We start from the raw sequence: 18,229 nt of genomic DNA on the forward strand, positions 1-18,229 counted from the left end.
TCCCTTGCTCCAGCCTGAGTCCTCGGCTCCTGGAGAAATCCCGAGCAGAGCAGAACAAGTGGGGTGGCAGAGGTGGATCAGGGAAAAGTGACCATCTCTCTCCTCTCTGCTTTATGTAAGTCCCTTGGGGGCCACCAGAGTCAACAGTGTCTGTGGTGGGAAAGAGGTCTCCATGGTCTGGGCACCCTTTGCTGCCGCTCCTGTGAGAGCTTTAGCTCTTAGGTGTGATTGCTCCCTTCCTCCCTCCTTAGCCCCTATTTTGTAACTGCAGAGTTACAGCTAATGACAAAGTATGGAAAAACAACTTGATTTTGGCTATTTTCCTACCTTAAAATCATCTCTTATGGTTTTGCCAAAAATGAGCCCAATTTGGATCAAGACAGATGAAATGTGACCTCTCTGCATAATTTCCGCTGCCAATCTCCTGTGCCCTCCCACTGGCATGCACGGACTCAGCTGACAATCCATCACTACTATCTGGTGGGCCCTGCGAGGCGGGCCAGAGGCCGTGTGCTTTGTCTCGCTCTAGTCTCTAGCTCCCTCCACATTCGGAAGTTCAGCACAATTCAAATTCCTGGCTGAGGCCACATCCTCATCGTCAGGAGAACTGGTTCAAGCCTGAGCCTTTCTTCCTTCTGCACCAAACTGCTTCTCTCTGTCAGTCAGCAAGGTGCCACCAAGCCAAGCAGGCTGTCTGCTCCAGGAGCACTCTCCTCTAAGATCAAACCCGGGGGCCCGGAAAGCCCCCTTCGTTTGGGACGACTGGCTAGTGACACTTCAGGAGAAGTTGTGCAGAACTCGGGCAAGGCTGCCCTTGTCTCCATAGTCACACGCCAGAGTGGACAGAGTTCTGTGTTCCGAGGAGCTTAAGAGAGGCTTTGGAGACCCAAAAGACGGACGATAAGGTCCAGCCCCTGGTCCCCGCGCCCGTTTCCGCAGCATCCTGCGAACCCTCCCCCTCAGCGGCCCGCCCCGCGGCGGGGCATCCTACCGCCCCCACCCACCGCTCGGGAGTCGCCGCACACGCCGCGGCCGGACGGGCGTCTCCGAGGACGGCGGTAGGTGAGACCCGGGGCTGGGGTCCTGCTCTCCGCACCGGTCCCCGAGCCCCGACTCCGGGCGGCGGCGCTCAGCGCGGGAGGGGCGTCCCTCCGCCCGGCTCCGGCGCGCGAGGGGCAGAGGCGGGTAAGCGCCGCCGCGGGGTCGCGGGAGCCGGGGCCGGGGCTGCGGACTCGCAGCGAGGAAACCGGGGCTGGGCAGAGGGGGCTGAGAGTCGGGCAAGGGGACCCAGGGGAAGACTCAGGAGTGGACCCAGGAAAAACCCAAGGAGGGACCCAGGCGGGACCCAGGAGGGGACCCAGGAGAGAGACCCAGGAGAGGACCCAGGCGGGGACCCAGGCGGGACCTAGGAGGGGACCCAGGAGGGACCCAGGAGGGACCCAGGAGGGGACCCAGGAGGGAGACCCAGGAGAGGACCCAGGAGGGGACCCAGGCGGGACCCAGGAGGGGACCCAGGAGGGGACTAGGCGGGACCCAGGCGGGGACCCAGGAGGAAGCAGGAGGGACTCAGGGGGAGACCCAGGAGGGAGACCCAGAAGGGGACCCAGGGGGAACCCAAAGGGGGACTCAGGTGGGGACCCAGGAGGGGACTCAGGAGGGGACCCAGGAGGGGGACCCCGGAGCGGGTCTTTGGGAACGCCTCTGCAGGCACGCCCGCACCCGCACCCGCACCCGCACCGCCGCGCAGTGCTGCCCTCTGGCTGCGCCCCTCGGAGCGCGAGGGTCTCCTTAAGGACTTGGCAGTTAGTTACTGGAGGAGAAAACAGCTTCGGTGTCATTCGTTCCTGCAGCAGTCTGCGCAGCCATGGAGACACTGTAGATCCCCACAATCATTATCTTTATTTTCTTAACCTCATGCGGAGGGGAGCAGGGAGGGAGGGAGGAATAGAGGAAAATAAGCAGGTAACTAATGACAACTCGGGCACAAGGAAGTGTGCTAAGATGGTTTATCGGGGCCCAGGATGCAATAATATTTCCCTGAATGATAGAAAATAAATTATTCTCTCTCTCTCTCTCTCTCTCTCTCTCTCTCTCTTTCTCTCTCTCTCTCCCCCCCCCTCTGTGTGTGTGTGCGTGAGTGCGTGCGCATTTGCTACCTCACAAAAACAATTTTACAAATAAAACTGTTACACAGAGGTCCCTCAAAGGGCCTTCCAAGCAGCTCTTGCTCATGGACAGGAAGACTCATTCTGGGACCCAGACACTGACTTGTCCAGAAGCAGTGGATGACGGTCAGTGTGAGCTGCTGTGCCAGGGTTTCTATGAGCTGAGCCAGGCTGAGGCACCACACAGGACAGCTTGAATCTGGAACTAGAAAGAGTTGCCTTCTCTTCCTGACGTACTCTACTGAAACACTCCAGAGCCATCAGGCTGCCCTCTCTGGGACTTGTCTGGGCTAGATGACAGCTACCCTCTGCCCAGAGTCTCATTCTCTGCCAGGTCCCCAAGATCATCTTGGTGTTTTTGTGGGTTCCTCCTACAAATTCTCCCAGGGTGTGTGCTGTTCTCAGCTGCTTCATCCCAAGAGTGGGGTTTGTATCCATGGAGGCAGGACATGAGCATTACGTCCTTGACACCTAACATATATCAATATAAGCAGAGCTGATGGCCAATAAAATGCCCCTTTTTTTAATAAGCAGCCCAGCCAATTGTCGAGGCCTTTATAAATGAGCATTTGGGGACACTCTCTGGCCCCATGAGGTTTACTATCAGACCAAACAGAATTTTTTTCTTCACGAATGTGTTTTGGAGGGGAGGAGGAGGGCAGGGGGCCCAAGGGGCCACTCCAAGAACTTCTTGGTCAACAGGGCTGACAGTTAAATGCAAGAGTCCAAGAATGCGGTGTTGCCAGGGCACTGTAGGACCTCCAAGGCCACACCCATCATTGTCAGGGGCCATGGGGTATGGGGAAAAAAACTTGGGTGCACATACCCTAACCCCTGTACTATCTCAATGGCCCTTAAGCATGATAATCTTTAAAGCAAGTTCAGGGTCCTCATGGCTTAGGTGCTCCATCTGGAAGCACAGCACTAGTTTTCAGGCTTCCACACAAAACTATATTTGGTCAGATGCTAAGGTGGCAACATGGTTCATAGTACAGTCAAATTGAAAAATCCACATACTTCTTTGTGTTGTCAGATCTAATCTGTACACGCCTTTGTGTAATCAAGTCTTGGGAGGAAAATTTCAGGCTACAAGATGCAATTTGACTTGGTGATTTAGTTCTGTGCATTTGTGGTCTCAAAATAAAAATTCTAATTTCCGTGAATGATTTCCAGCTCTGTTCTGAGAAGATGTCTAGGATGGGTGATGAGTAAGGCAATGAGTAACTAAACTATTCTATTTGTTCTTTGGTATATCTTCTTTGCATGGAGAAAAAACCCTAAAGCTTAATCCAAGAAAGTAGTTCACAGATCCTTGTGGGGCTCTCAGATGAAACCGGTAGAGGAGTGAGGACCATGGTCTCCCACTGAAGCTTCAAGCTCAGGCTGTGTTGATAGCTCAAGAAGCTGGATTATGTACTTTGTATCCATGAGGCCTGGGTTTAGTCATAGGCACTTCAAGATCCCCCAGACATCTCAGGAAACTCCCCCTGAATGTGCAGCCTGGAGCAGCGCCTGCAACCACCAAGTAGGAGCAATAGAAACAAGCAAGACATTCAAATGAGAGTGAATCTCAGTAAGCATTTACTCTGGCTCACCCCAAATCCACACATGTCATCTTTTGATATTATATTTGTTTTCTACTTATAAAGATAACACATTCTCTCAGCGATATTTGTTATATGATGTGAGTGCAGTGCCAGGGTTCACACTCAGGACCTCACTATGGAGGCTCGTGCTCTGAACCTTTTTAGTGATATTTTGTACATTTTCTCTTCTACATCCTTCGTGGAAAATAGCTCTGGCAACAAAACTAGAGGAACAGAGAAACTCAATTCTTGGTGACCTGAAAAATAAGACTTAGGACAGAAAAAAAATGAATCTGCAGGTGCTTCGTACACAATAGATATTTCATAAACATTTTTTTAAGCAATGACTCAGGTCAGTTCTGGTTCTGACCATGACTACCCAGGAAGTATTAATCAACTCTCACAACTATTGGGTCCTATCTAATGCAGCTGAGTGCCCTTAGCAGCAGCCGACATCAGCCATCAGCCAGATCCCAAGGTGGCTCTTGGCCAAAGGTACACTGAGGTACATTGAATGCTCTGTGATACTCCTGACACATGCTCCAGTAGCCTGAAGAGATTATTTGGAGATTGACCTACTGGACCTGATCCTACCTGGAGACTCTAAAGTGACCACTTCAAATTAGGCTGAAACAAGATACCAGGAAGCCTTTGTATTAAGAATCTTTTCTGTTTATTATACAATCACAAATACTCCATTAATCTACAATTAGGCCTAAGGGAATCCAAAATGAACTCCTTCTCCAAAGATCTCTTCATGCTTAGAACTCTTGAGTTTTCAAACTAAGGACACTTTTGATGGGAAAGCCTGGAGTATATGAACCATATGCCTTTACTTTGGGGCTGGCAAGGTGCAGTATCTATACATCTAATCCATAAATGTCAACACTATTGTAATCATGTAACCTAAACTATAATAATATATCTATATATCTATATATATATATTTTAAAAAAATCCACACACGATTGTCCAGTGAGCAGTGTTTGCGTTTAGCTGCTCAGTAAGCGGTCTGGCTGTGCTACTCTTATCTGGGACCTTATCTTAGTGGGTTCACGGTGAAGATCTGCTTTAGCACAGTGCCCGGGTAACTCCTACCTTGGGGTAGGGGTTCAAGGTTCAAGATCTGATAGTGCTCAAGGATTACTCCTTGCTCTGCACTCAGGGATCACTCCTGGCAGAGCTCAGGGGACCATATGTGTTGCCAGGGATTGAACCTGAGTTGACCTTGTACAAAGAAAGTGCCCTAACCACTGTCCTGCTTCTCCTAGCCCCTAACTCTTATTTGTGTGGAACAAAAAGCTTCCACAGTATCACATCCAGGAAGCATTGGCAAATCCCACTTCAAGGAGAAAAGTTAGCTATCCCACCTCCGCATTCCTTGGGGGGTCTCCTTCTCCATTCTTGTCTTCTACCCACCTCCCTTTACCTCATGGGGCTGGCTGTACTGCACTATGTTTGTCTTGTCTGACCCCTTCTTAAATTCTGAGTTTGGGGGGATAGAGCACATGTGTCTTAGCACCAGGAGCCTGTGCCTGCTGCATAGTTAGAACTTAATCAACATTTCATGATGAATGCAAGATTTCAAGAACGGAGGAACTTAGACGAAGCTGGGGCTTGAGGTTGAAGTGGGTGAGATGGGGATCTGCAAACACAGAAGATGGCCCTAGGGAGTTTCTTGTGCCCCATTGTCAGAGACCTTTTAATAAACAATTTATATGAAGAGGGTTCTTTTTTTTTGGGTCACACCCAGCAATGCACAGGGGTCACTCATGCACTCAGGAGTCACCCCTGGCGGTGCTCAGGGGACCATATGGGATGCTGGGATTTGAACCCGGGTCGGCCGTGTGCAAGGCAAACGCCCTACCTGCTGTGCTATCACTCCAGCCCTGTGAAGAGGGTTCTTAAAGATAGGGATCAGGGACTCTGAGGGAGCTGAGCCCAGGTGTGAACTATGGTCTAAGTAATCTAAGAGAGACCACCAGCTGCTTGGCTCTGTAAACCATTAGTCATACTCAGAAAAGGTTAGTTTGCCCAGTGTCCAGTGTGCCATCTGGGCCGCAGAGAGAAAGTAAGCTCTTTGCCCTCTAGGAAACTCTAGTTTCCTTGTTTTTCTCATTTAATGTCTTTGTTTTTCAAACATTTACATGAACTGCACAAAGTTAGGTGGAACTTATCAGTAGTGAGGCCTGGTTTTCCAGCTGTCTTTAAACCTAGATTCCAGCTTCCCCGAGAATCAAATAAAACCAGCATATGTGTGGTATAAACAGGTCTGAGAAAGGCAAATAAGAAAACAGATTAAAAACGGATAAAAGACACCTCCCTAGCACCTGTTCATGCTGATCTGTGCATAGATATGAAGGATGTGATATTTTGTAATTTGTAAAGAATCCGGGTAAAGCTTATGACAAGAAGGGTAGTAAGTAATCTAGGAAACAGTATTTGGTAATAACCCTGTAACATGAGTAGGCCCCGGTGAGCCTGGCATCCCCCGTCCTGGCAGTTATGTTCCAGGAGGAGCTGTAAACTTTGACACTCCTGTTTCTGAAGAGCCTCAGGACAGTGTCATTGCCCTACTGTGCACCAGGCTTTGAGTAGACGTTTTCCTGTCTCTTCTCTAATTACTGGGACAATTCAGCTAGGAGGGAGCTATTATCCTACTAGAAGAACCAGAAAGTCAGTCACTCACAAGCTGTGGGAGGGCATAGGTTTCTACCATAACCCCCAGACTCTTCCCCCATAGCTCCCAAGCCCCATTAAAAATATAAAGTTCCAGGGCTGGAGCTATAGCACAGGGGGTAGGGCGTTTGCCTTGCACACAGCCAACCCAGGTTCGATTCCCAGCATCCCATATGGTCCCCCAAGCACTGCCAGGAGTAATTCCTGAGTGCAGAGCCAGGAGTTACCCCTGTGTATTTCCGGGTATGACCCAAAAAGCAAAAAAAAAAAAAAATAGAATGTTCCAGTTGATATGATTTGGCAGGTTGTTTTCCAAAGTGTACCTGAGAATACTATTATCATTAATTTATGTAGAAAAGCTTAGAATACCAACTAAGAGCATCCTGCTTTCAGGTGGTGGGGGAAGCCATGGTTGACTTGAACGGAAGACCCCACAGGCTGCCTGCGTTGTGTGGGAGCAGCTGCTTTTCTCAAATTGCAATCCAAGCTAATGAAAGCACCATGGCACCTCTGTCACATCAGGACACAGCAGCAGCAGTGGGAAGAGCATGAGTTTCTGTAGAACTGAGTATCCCAGGTTTGATTTCCCACGCACCCAAGTGTCACCTTAGGGAGTGTTCCATACACTTTTTTTGACATTTTAATTCTCACATCTATCTTAAAATATGAGATGACATTACTTTAAATGATTCAATGGATGTAGAAGAATTTTGTAAGTTCAATGCTTCACAGAAAGTAGATACTCAAATGGCTGTTATGTAAGTAGAATTCATCCAGGCTACTTCTCCAAAATATACTATAATATTATGTAGCTGACTAAAATGCGAACAGTCATATGATGACACATTGAAGGTTGGAGGGAAACTAAAAAAAAATCATCAAATTATTGTGTATTTAATGACCTTGTGTGATGTTTGTTTTAGGGAGTGGAAGGAACATGCGGAATTAACACCATTGCCTAACAGGACACTCTTAGATTAACATTTGATTGCAGAACTTGTTTAGATTCATAAATCAAGGTTAACATTTTATTGCCCTGACTAATTGAGTTGGCTTTTGCCAGCTGAACCTTGGTTTCTATTCTTTATGAGTTTTCCCCTCACAAGTATCTGTGTTCATTAGAAAAGGGGTTCTTTTGTTTTCATCATAGAGAACACAGGATAGACTTATGTTTTCTAAACCCACACTTAACACTCTCTGGTTCCTCCAGATAACCAGGATTACCAGAAAAGTATAAAGAATTAAGTAGATGGACCAGAGATAGTAGGTGGGGCAGGGTGTTTGCCAGCACACAGTTGACCCGGGTTTGATCTCCAGCACACCATATGGTTCCCTGAGCCCACCAGGAGTGACCTCTGAGCATAGAGCCAGGAGTACACTCTGAGCACTACCAGATGTGGTAAAAAAAAAGAACTAAGTGGATGATTAATAAACTAATGATGGCTGAGAAGAGGCTTTTCTGAATAGTCAGGTAGAGGTCCATTTAATTAGAGGTTACCTGCTTATCCTTTGAAAGTCCATTAGAGAAAGTCTGACTTCTGTAGTTGTGTGGAAATGGAGTGGGTGGAGCAGGGACACCGTTCTTTTTCATCTTATTGGCATTATCAAATTAGGTTAAGAAGCAGATTCTGGGGCTGGAGCAATAGCACAGCGGGTAGAGTGTTTGCCTTGCACGCGGCCGACCTGGGTTCGATTCCCAGCATCCCATATGGTCCCCTGAGCACCGACAGGAGTGATTCCTGAGTGCAGAGCCAGGAGTAACCCCTGTGCATCGCCAGGTGTGACCCAAAAAGAGAAAAAAAAGAAGCAGACTCTTCCCCTTTGGCTTCCTAGGTATAACAACATTCAAGAAGAAGGAAAACAAGCTTTGGCACTCAGAAAGATTGCTTTTCTTTGAAAGTTAAGATTTGCTTCTCCAACAGCAGTTTTTGAAGACAGGAATTATTCTGAGAGTGTGGTGTCTATAGGATGCAGGTCCTGTGGGCTGGGGGTGGGGTAGGTAGGGGGTCAGGGCTTACCAAGGGACTGTCTCTGAACCTCTGAAAATGTGGCCAGGGATACTTCTTTCCTGTCACTTTGTCTCTTCTTCTGACCCCTGCAACATGACTGTGCTTCCAAGGTAAGTAGCTGCATTTCTTTTCTACGTTTTTGGCATTCATCGGGTCTCATGGTTACGGGTAAAGGGAAAGTGTTGTTTGTCTTAAAGCTGTGAGTCACTTTAGGGTTTTGGTACTCTTGAGATGGACTTCTAACTCAGGTTTCCAGAAAAAAGCTTTGCAAAGCAGCAATAACCTGAGAATATCCATTACCAAATTATAAGATAGCAAATCTTGCACACAATGTAAAATTTTGTCTTTCCCTTGCAACCTCCACCCTCTAGCTTGCTTGTGTGTTTGCCTTTTTCATGATGTAAAAATTAGAAACTAGAGTTCTGTAATATTTTAATAACTGTTATATTTTATTTAGACTTATAGAGCTTGATTGATTTCTGCATTTTCTTCATGGCAAACAACTTGATGACATGTGGTTAAGTATTTAATGTTAGTATTTGTGCCCACTTGAAGTATTTCATAGTTTACACATTCACTATGTCACTATGCAGCAGCAATGGGAGCTACTGCATGTCATTAGCCCTGAACCTAACCATCTATCCACTTGGTTTGGGATGGGTGGAGCAGACTTTATATCTCAGAGTGGAGACACCTTCGGAAGGAAGGCAGTGCATTATGAGGGAGTCTGTTCACAATGAGGGGCACTCCAAGAGTGCCTCAGGGTTCTTTGAAAGAAAGAGAATCTTCGAGATGTGAGACTAATTTTTATTAGTTTTATTAATTTTATTAGTTGCTTAATTTTAGTCTTGAATTCTTTTTTATTTTCTTTTTGGGTCACGTCTGGCGATGCTCAGGGGTTACTCCTGTCCGTGCACTCAGGAATTACTCCTGGCAGTGCTGGGGGACCATATGGGATGCTGGGAATCGAACTCGGGTCAGCCGCGTGCAAGGCAAATGCCCTATCCGCTGTGCTATCACTCCAGCTCCTTGAATTTTTTTTAAAAAATAACTTTATTAAGTCATTAGTTTAGTTAGACACCCATTATTTCAACACCAATCCCACCACCATTGCACCTTCCCACCCCATTATTCCAATATTCCCACCCACCCTTATGCCTGCCCCCATAATAGGTCCTCAATAACTTATTTTATATTGCTTGTTATGAATAATTAGCTAAAATTGATTAAAAAAATATTTCTTTAGAAGAAAGTGTGTGAAGATTGGTGTATCTCACCCTGGAGCCATTAAGCCCTTGCATAAGAGATTACTAACATGTTGTTAGAGGTTGAGTCTCATGTGTTAATATTCTCTTAATCAAGATTGGTTGCCTTCTACTTTACATCCTGTTCTATGTAGTGTGTTACTCCTGGTACATCATTGATATAGAGTTTGAGATGTCTCTCCAGGAATTCTAAAATTTTAAATAAGGTGATAGAATTCTAATTAAATTCTTAACTTTGGGATCTGGAAGCATCTCTGTAGCTTGTTGATCTCTTCCGAGATTTATTTGAGTCTCTGGATCTTGGCCAGTTAATGAGCATATTTGGTGCCAGAAGCAGTTTGTGGGCATGACTGCCAGTTTCCCTGAAGCACAGGGATATGGGGATGTCCCCTATCCCTGATTCCATGAGAACCTGGAGATTTCAGTCACAAAACCTGCATATCTGAATTTTTCAGCAGATTAATTCTCATGTATGAGGCTTGTCTGAACATGTGGCAGTTGGGTTCTGGGGGTTTGGGCCAGCTGGGGCACTGTTGGGGTGGGTGGTAGGCTCACCTGCCCCCCTCTGGGGTGCCCCGGATGTGAGACTCAGACTGTGAAGTCTAGAGGCATCTCTGCAGCTGTTGTCTCTTCAGAAACTTATTTATGAGTCTCTAAAATGGCATATCTTTGGACTTAGAAAATAACATTCATCCCATCTCAGGTTTCCATAGTTCACATTTTCCCTAAGGCAGTCACTTTTGAGAAGACAAAGAACAATCATTCCGTCACTGTGATGAATTGGGTACAGCCCAGCTTCCAGGTAGGAGGATGGAGATGTACGTTGGACTCCATTCAGCTATGCAGGCTGGCCTTACAAAGCCTCCCCACAGCCTTGAAATCCAGGCTGCACATTCTCTTCCAAAGCACATATTCCATTTTTCCTAATTAATATTGACTTTTTGCCCAATTGCCAGCTCTGTGTCTGCTTGAACTTTGTCCGCCAGAGAGGATGCCTTTTGCAAATCTGCAAAAGTCACTTTCGTGAGCTGGAGTGCAAGAATCCGCCTCAGTCCTTGGAGCCACTCTACACTTGCAGGAACACTTCTGTGTCAGGGCCTACGGTCCAACAAAACATGTTATAGTGTCCCTTTCTCTCTTCTCCTCCCTTTCCTTCTGTCCCTCCCTCCTTTCCTCTGCTTGCTTTCAGGATTATTGAGTACTTTAATTCTAAGAAACTGTTACCTACAGTGAAAGGAAGCGAACTCTGGAAAAAAAGGACAGATCTTTGTATTTCAAAACCAGGCTCTAAATCTTCTCTCCCACCCTGGCCTCAGCATGATGTTTGGTGCTTCTTTCCCTGGGGGCAGCCGGCCATCACATAGTTGAAGTCCGAGTCCTTCCGGGGGGCCAGGCAGGCCAGGCCAAGCGTCTGAGTCTACATGTCTGGTGCTCACTTAGCCCTTTGTTGGGGAGCTGCCCCCACATTTTTGCACTCAGCTCTAACAAAAGCAAAACAAAGGCACATTTTTTTCCTCCAGCCTTTTTCCCCCCTGCTTTGGGACCCTGCTGGTGGGATGACTAACTTCTTTGTCATTCTTTCCCGCCTCATGTGATCTGCCCATAGCAGGAGAGGGAGATCTCATGTGCCCCTCGCAGGCAACAAGGCCCAAGAAGGCCAAACTGGCTGGGGAAGAGGAAGGTAAATGAGAGACCATCTCTAATTCTCCCCAAAATGAAGACCCCAAAAGGGGGCTCCTTACCCTTCTATGTGAATTACTTAGCTGCAAAGGCCTTGGGGCAAGTATGGGTGCTCCCACCCAGTTCTCCCCCTACCCCATGGCTCCCATCTGCCCAGAGAATGCTGTGGCGCACTGAATTGTTCCATTCAGGAGAACCTTGACTTCTTGAAATTAAACCATAACTTGAGAGGTGTCCAGAGGAAAGACTAACCCAACACTCAAGCCTTAGTTAGTCCGCGCATGGCAGGGACTAGCTGGTTGGCATTTTTGTTGGTGGGGGTGCCCAGCTGACATGTGAAGTCTTGAGAAATCTATCAGCACTTTCCACTGCCTGTCACATAAGGAAGTGCCTGAGAGAGCAATTGCCCTTGGCAGGGAAAATTAGTCCTAGGCCTTTCTCAGGCCTTTCTTGCCCATCACCTTTCCCTTGCAGGAAAAAGACTTTCAGAAGTAAACAGTGAAGTCAGTTGGAAAATAAATGGAAGTAAGGAATGTATATTGGAGAGTAAGAGAGGAAAGGAGAGTTCGTGCTCAAGAGAGAACACAGGCTTCTCCAGAGGGGAGAGAGCCCAGAGTGCATGTCTCGGGGGCAGGGTGGGGGGCACAGCATGGGCAGGCAGCCCGGCAACACTGCGTGCCCTCCCTTTGTTGGAGCTTTCTTTGAAGCTTTCTGACTGCCCCAGTCCACAAGGCAGAGCCTGTTGCTAGAGTGGTTGGCAAGGGGAAGAGTGTGGAACTTGCGAATAAAAGTACAGCAGCTCTCAGACAGACTTGCCTGCTTGCCTTGCATGCGGCTGACCTGAGCTCCATCCCTGGCACCCGGCATGACCTCTGAGCACAGAGCCAGGAGGAACCCCTGCGCACCACTGGGGTGGCCCAAAAACCAAAAAGGAAAAAAGAAACTTTTAAAGGTCGTCCTTTGATAGTCTTGGCCAGGCCTTTGTTCCTGCGGGAGCATCTCTCCCGAGGGGCGCCAACCTTCCCTGGGTCTGTGCTGGAACCTGGGTTCTGGGGTTCTGGCAGCCACAGGACTAGCTGGTTTTATTTCTTCCAACTACCACTCATTGCCATGGTGCAGTGTTGGTGGTGCGGTTCCCTGCCTGCCTGCCTGTGTCAGTATGCAAGATGCAAAAGTCAGTTGTTGTTATTTTATGCTCATTTCCATGTTGCATTCTAAGTTTCCTCATAAAAATCCAAGGCTTGTAGCTGGAGTGATAGTACAGTGGGTAGGGTGTTTGCCTTGCATGTGGCAGACCCAGGTTCGATTCCCAGCATTCCATATGGCCCCCCAAGCACCACCAGGTGTAATTCCTGAGTGCAGAGTCAGGAGCAACCCCTGTGCATCGCCTGGTGTGACCCAAAAAGCAAACAAACAAACAAACAAACAAAACCCAAGGCTTCCTATTTTCGAGGGCTGGCTAAGATAATTAAGGAAGGGGGAAACCTCTTGATAAGTATATGAATTTTGATAAATTCAGTAAGAAAGAAGGGGAATGCATTTTAGAAGACCTATTTTTAAAGGTTATAGAGATAGGGTAAAATTAGTAAGCGAGGGTTTGATCCCGGCCCTTCCAGGAGTAATTTCCGAGTTCAGAGCCAGAAGTCAGCCTGAGCATTTCTGGGTGTGGCAAAAATGCTTTTTTAAAGGGGGAATTTAAGAACTGGGGAAAGTTTTAAAAAAGGGAGAAATTAAGGGAAGCTGAGAAGAGCCCAGGGCTTCCTGGCTGCCTGCATGTTCCTGCTGAACCTGCCTGAGAAGGGCCCTGAGACCAGCCTCCCCGCCAGGGAGGGGCCTCCCATAAACCCCGAGGAACAAAGGCTCTTTCTGTTGCCCTCCCAGAGGGGTCACCTAAACGCAACCTCCTCTCTGTCCCCATTGCTTTCCCCTTGGAGGCCTGTCCCCAGGGACCCAAGAGAAATCAGTCAGGCAGCAAGCGTTTCCCATCCCCCACCCCCCACCCTACCTGTAATTTTCCTGCTGGCTCTGCAGAGAGACTGTGGCCTAGTTCCAGGAAAGTTCTTTGCAGAGAAACAAAGGGGGAGCCCGAGTTAGCCACTGATGGCCGTTCTGGAAGCCTCTGAAAAAGCAGTGCCTTAGGACTCTTGGGATTAGTGGGAGGGGAGACGGGGACCAAAAGTTGTTGTGACTGAAGGGAAATGAGTCAAGGGAAGAAATACCCCTACTTCATTCTGGTGGACAAAGGAGTGAGCGCGGACTGGCCAAACCGCAAAATAGCACCCGACCAACTAACCTACTTTCAACTTCAGAGGCCCGAGCTGGCCTTTGGGGTAGGCACTTGGAAAGCAGGAATTTAGGGTCCAGTAAGATGGGAATCTAATGACCGAAAACCAGATGTCTCTAACCCACCCCCCCAGCCCCCTGCTGCCACCCCCAGCTACGCATCACTGGGCCTGTCTCTGGACGGGAAGAGGGTGGGAAGGGGCTGTGAGCGGAGACCCTGCCTCAAGAGCCGAGCGTGGAAGAGGTGCTGGCAAGAAAGCCCCTGTGGTTTCCTCTGGGAAAGTCCGAGCCTCTCCTGGCCTCCCCGGGCAGGAAGCTGCCAGAGAGCCAGGCCAGGCTCTGCGGTCGCCAGGCTGCCCTCATCCTTCAGCCCACAGAAACCTCTGGGCACCACCAGCGTCCATTACAAATGAAGGGATTTTAGTAGCAGGTGGTCCCTCTAGACCAGGGACTATTATTTAGCTTTACAACGGAAGGACATTCTGGGCTGGGGCGATAGCTCAAAGGGGTGGAGGCCCTGAGTTCAGTCCCCGGTATCACCATGGCTCCCTGAGCACTGCTGAGTGTAGCCTTGGTGTCCCGTTAGCACTGCCAGGGCTTCACCACTGAGCCAAGCCAAGTTGAGAGTGGTCCCTGGGCTCGTGAGCACTGCTCCGGAGGCCTCACCCCAGAAGGAATAGAATCCTGACATGCTTGATGCTGATGAACCTTGAGAGTGTTACGCTCAGTGAAACAAGCCCGTCACAAAAGACAGCTCTTGTTTTGTTGGGTACCTAGTGCAGTGAAACTTCAGGATACAGTCAGTGGTGTCAGCTGAGTGGAGAATTAGTGTTTTTTGGGTGCAAAGAGAGTTTAGTTTTGCCAGGGGAAGAATCCTAGGATGGATGGGGGCTAGCCGCTGAGCAATGAGGGAAGCTAATGAAGCGTACACTTTGAAATCATGCAGATGGGGCTCCAGTGATGGTACAGTAGGGAAGGCGCTTGCCTTGCATGCAGCCCACCTGGGTTCCATCCCTGTTCCCATATGGTCCCCCAAGTCTGCCAGTGATCCCTGAGCATAGAGCCAGGAGTAAGCCCTGAGCACACCAGCAGTGACAACAAGAGGTGAGGATGATAGCTGCTTATGTTGTGAGTATGTTGTGAGTCCTTGCAATAGTGAGAATACAATGGGCAGAGTAGGTTTCTGAGGTGCATCCTTCAGTGGGAGCTGGGGGAGAGCCCCCCCCACCCTGAGAGTCCCAATAGCTCACCCTCTGACCCACTGCACCTGACTAAGCTCCGCCCCCTCTTTCTGCAGAGACGCTGAGAAGATGCAGCTGCCATTGAGAGAGCTGTGGTGTGCGCTGCTGCTCTGCGCAGTGGGATTTCCTGGGGCCAGCCAGGTGCGTGCAGAGCACATTCCTGACGGGGAGGACAGGAAGAGAAGGCAGAGGGACGCAAGGCCATGGGCCCCGTGCTCCCCTCCCGGAGGAGACCCGGGCGCCCACTCCCCTGTGGCTGCTGCCTTCTTCAGGACTGATTTTAAAGAAGGTTTGGAATGAATTCCCCAAAGCAATGCTAAAAGACAGTGCTCTTGCTGTGAGCCAGGAAGACTGGCCAAGTCCTGCACCTCGCCTACTGTCCACTTGTTCTTCGGAAGGGCCTACAACACAGAGCAGCCTTGGGGAAGGAGCAGCAGCTGAGCTGTGGGACTTTAGAGAGTCAGAGGGTTCCAACTCCACCAGGCAACACTGTCGCCACTGACCGCATGTGGCTAGTCACATTCAAACTTACGTAATTTTAAAATTCAGCACATACTCCAGCCTTACTGTACTGATAAAATACCGAATGCCCTGAACAAACACCATGACCTCTTAGCACCTGTATTACAAATTATAATGCACAAAAAAAAGGAGGGGGGAGAGCGAGAAAGAAGGAAAGTGCCTTCTATAGAGGGAGACAGGGGTAAGGGTTGTTGGTGGTGAAACAGGGAACACTGGTGGTGGGAAATGTACACTGGTGGAGGGATGGCTGCTGGATCATTGTATGACTGAAACCCAATTATAAACAGCTTTGTAATAGTCTGTCTCACAGATATTCAATTTAAAAAGAAGTAATGTGGAGTTCATGCCCAATTCAATGAGCTTAATCAATGGCTGAATAAATAGCAGTACTCCTATATTTAAAAAAATGAAATAAAATGAAATTCAGCTCAGCTAGAACAGTTACATCTCAACTGCCCAGTAGGGCCAGGTGTGACTAATGACCACCATATTGGATATCTATTGTTCACTATTTTATCAGCATTGTTATCAACATTTTATCATTTTTATCAGCATTTTTCATATTCAGGGAGTTGATTTGCATAGCTCTCATCTAGAAGAGAGTAGGCACAGTCAAGAAAGAGGAACTGGATGTTCCACCTAGGTGCAGTGATCTGTGGGGCGGGTGGCTGGCGGCTGTTGGCTGGCCTTTGGGCTGAGCCACTTTTAGCTTTAAGACCCACAGCACGCGCTGATCCTCCATCCACACCTGATTTCTTTACAGGTCACCCTACGGTTCAGCAGAGGAGCCAGATCATACAGAGGTATGATGAGCCTGAGGCGGAGTGCAGCGGGGAAGGTGGGACAGGGCTGGGGGTGTTGGCTCTCGAGGGTCTCCGCTACCACCCTGCGGTAGGTGATGCCTGGCTGGGCCACCACTCTCAGTCCCTCTCTCTTAGCGCTCAGGGCAGGGTACGCGCTTCCCGACAAGGGAACTCCAAAGTCAGAGATGCCTGTTAGCTCCATGTCCCAGGGGTAGCAGTGACAAAATGGAGCCCAGGAAGACAGAGCACCTTGTTCAGGGCACTGCCAGGCCATGGCTGCCCGGGGGCCTCTGGCTCCTCCTGGCCCCCATCCATAGGCACCACTCAGCATTTCGTTAACTGCAGCTCTCAGCCTGCGTGATTTCTAGTTGGCAAAACTCACTATGGCTATGGGGTGGGAAGACTTTCTCTTTGTAAGACATGTCTAGAGTTCATTCTAAAATCTTGAGGGATGGTGTCTTTCCTCTGGAGAAGCCCGTGTTCTCTTGGACAGGTAGTGCTCTCTCTGTGTCTCTCTGTCTCTCTCTATCTCTCTCTATCACTATCTCTCTAATTCCTTCAGTAAAAACCATTTTGAAAAATAAAATAAATTCTTATTGTTTTTATTTTTGTCCTGATTGGAGTGATAGTGCAGAGGATAGGGTGTTTGCCTTGCATGCTGCTGACCCGGGTTTGATTCCTCCGTCCCTCTCGGAGAGCCTGGCAAGCTACCCAGAATATCCTGCCTGCACAGCAGAGCCTGGCAAGCTCCCCGCGATGTTTTCAATGTCCCAAAAACAGTAACAAGTCTCACATGGAAACGTTACTGGTGCCTGCTTGAGTAAATCGATGAGTAACAACAGTGCTACAGACAGTTTATTTTTGATGATTTACAGATTTCTGATTCTAATTTATTTAAATGAAGAATAATTTACTGATGTAAATAAATCTAAGTAGGATGATAGCATTGTAGAATATATTTGAAATGAACAAATATGAAGGTATAAGAGTCAGGTAAACTTAGTTCATTGTGAAACCAAATTCACCTCCCATATGGTACCTGGTATGAGTGGCTGTGGTCCATTGATCTCTTGCTGTAGAGACTCAGATTTTGAAGATGTGTAATCTTTTTTGTTTGAAATCACTTTTTTCTTGAATACACAATATTAAGAGTGATGTATCACATTAGTGTGTTTAATTTCTAGAAACAGGGCTGGAGCAATAGCATAGAGGGTAGGGCCTTGCATATAGCCAACCCGGGTTAGATTCCTCCATCCCTCTTGGAGAGCCCGGCAAGCTACCGAGAGTATCCCGCCCACATGGCAAAGTCTGGCAAGCTACCTGTGGTGTATTCGACATGCCAAAAACAGTAACAAGTCTCACAATGGAGACGTTACTGGTGCCTACTTGAGTAAATGAGCAATGGGACGACAGTGCTACAGTGCAGTGCTACCTGAGGGATATTTCTATTAAGATAACAAGAATTTTAAAACTGCTCCTGTGGGCTGGAGATAGTACAGGGGTTAAGGTGTTTGCCTGACATGGAGCCAGGAGTAAGCCCTGAGCACCTCCAAAAAGCAAACAAGAAAAGCAAAGGGGGGCATGAGGCTGACCTGGCTTTGATCCCTAGAAGCCATTATGGTGCCGAAGCCCTGTGAGGAGTGATCCCTGAGCAAAAATTCATCAATAAGCCCTGAGCGTCAGTGGCGTAAAAAAGAAAGAAAAGGGGTTTGAGAGATAGTATAGCAGGTAGGGTGTTTGCCATCCACATAGCAGACCTGGGTATTGAACAAACACCCTACCACATGGCATCCCATATGGTCTCTTGTGCTCACCAGGAGCGATCCCTGAGCACAGAGCCAGAAGTAAGCCCTGAGCACTACAGGGTGTGACCCCTCCCCCCAAATAAAAAGAAAAAGGGGCTGGAGCGATAGCACAGCAGGGTAGGGCATTTGCCTTACACACGGCCAACCCGGGTTCAATTCCCAGCATCCCATATGGTCTCCCGACCACCGCC

General features: G+C 48.4%; 1 protein-coding gene across 4 annotated transcripts in view; it reads left to right on the forward strand.

Annotated features, from left to right (window-relative positions):
• The first annotated feature begins 994 nt into the window (after positions 1-994).
• The window catches only part of PLAT (plasminogen activator, tissue type), a 32,120-nt gene continuing 14,885 nt past the window's right edge, over positions 995-18,229 (forward strand). The window contains exons 1-3 of one of the 4 annotated variants that reach the window (XM_055138970.1): positions 995-1,058; positions 14,965-15,049; positions 16,194-16,233. In XM_055138970.1, coding sequence (XP_054994945.1) covers positions 14,978-15,049; positions 16,194-16,233 — 112 coding nt within the window. In that variant the 5' untranslated portion in view covers positions 995-1,058; positions 14,965-14,977. Of the gene's footprint in view, positions 1,186-8,896; positions 8,971-14,964; positions 15,050-16,193; positions 16,234-18,229 lie in introns of those variants that run through there. The other 3 variants (XM_055138978.1, XM_055138964.1, XM_055138985.1) reach the window with 3 other exon arrangements.

Source organism: Sorex araneus, chromosome 1 (assembly GCF_027595985.1).
Source record: "Sorex araneus isolate mSorAra2 chromosome 1, mSorAra2.pri, whole genome shotgun sequence".
Taxonomy (NCBI): Eukaryota; Metazoa; Chordata; class Mammalia; order Eulipotyphla; family Soricidae; genus Sorex; species Sorex araneus.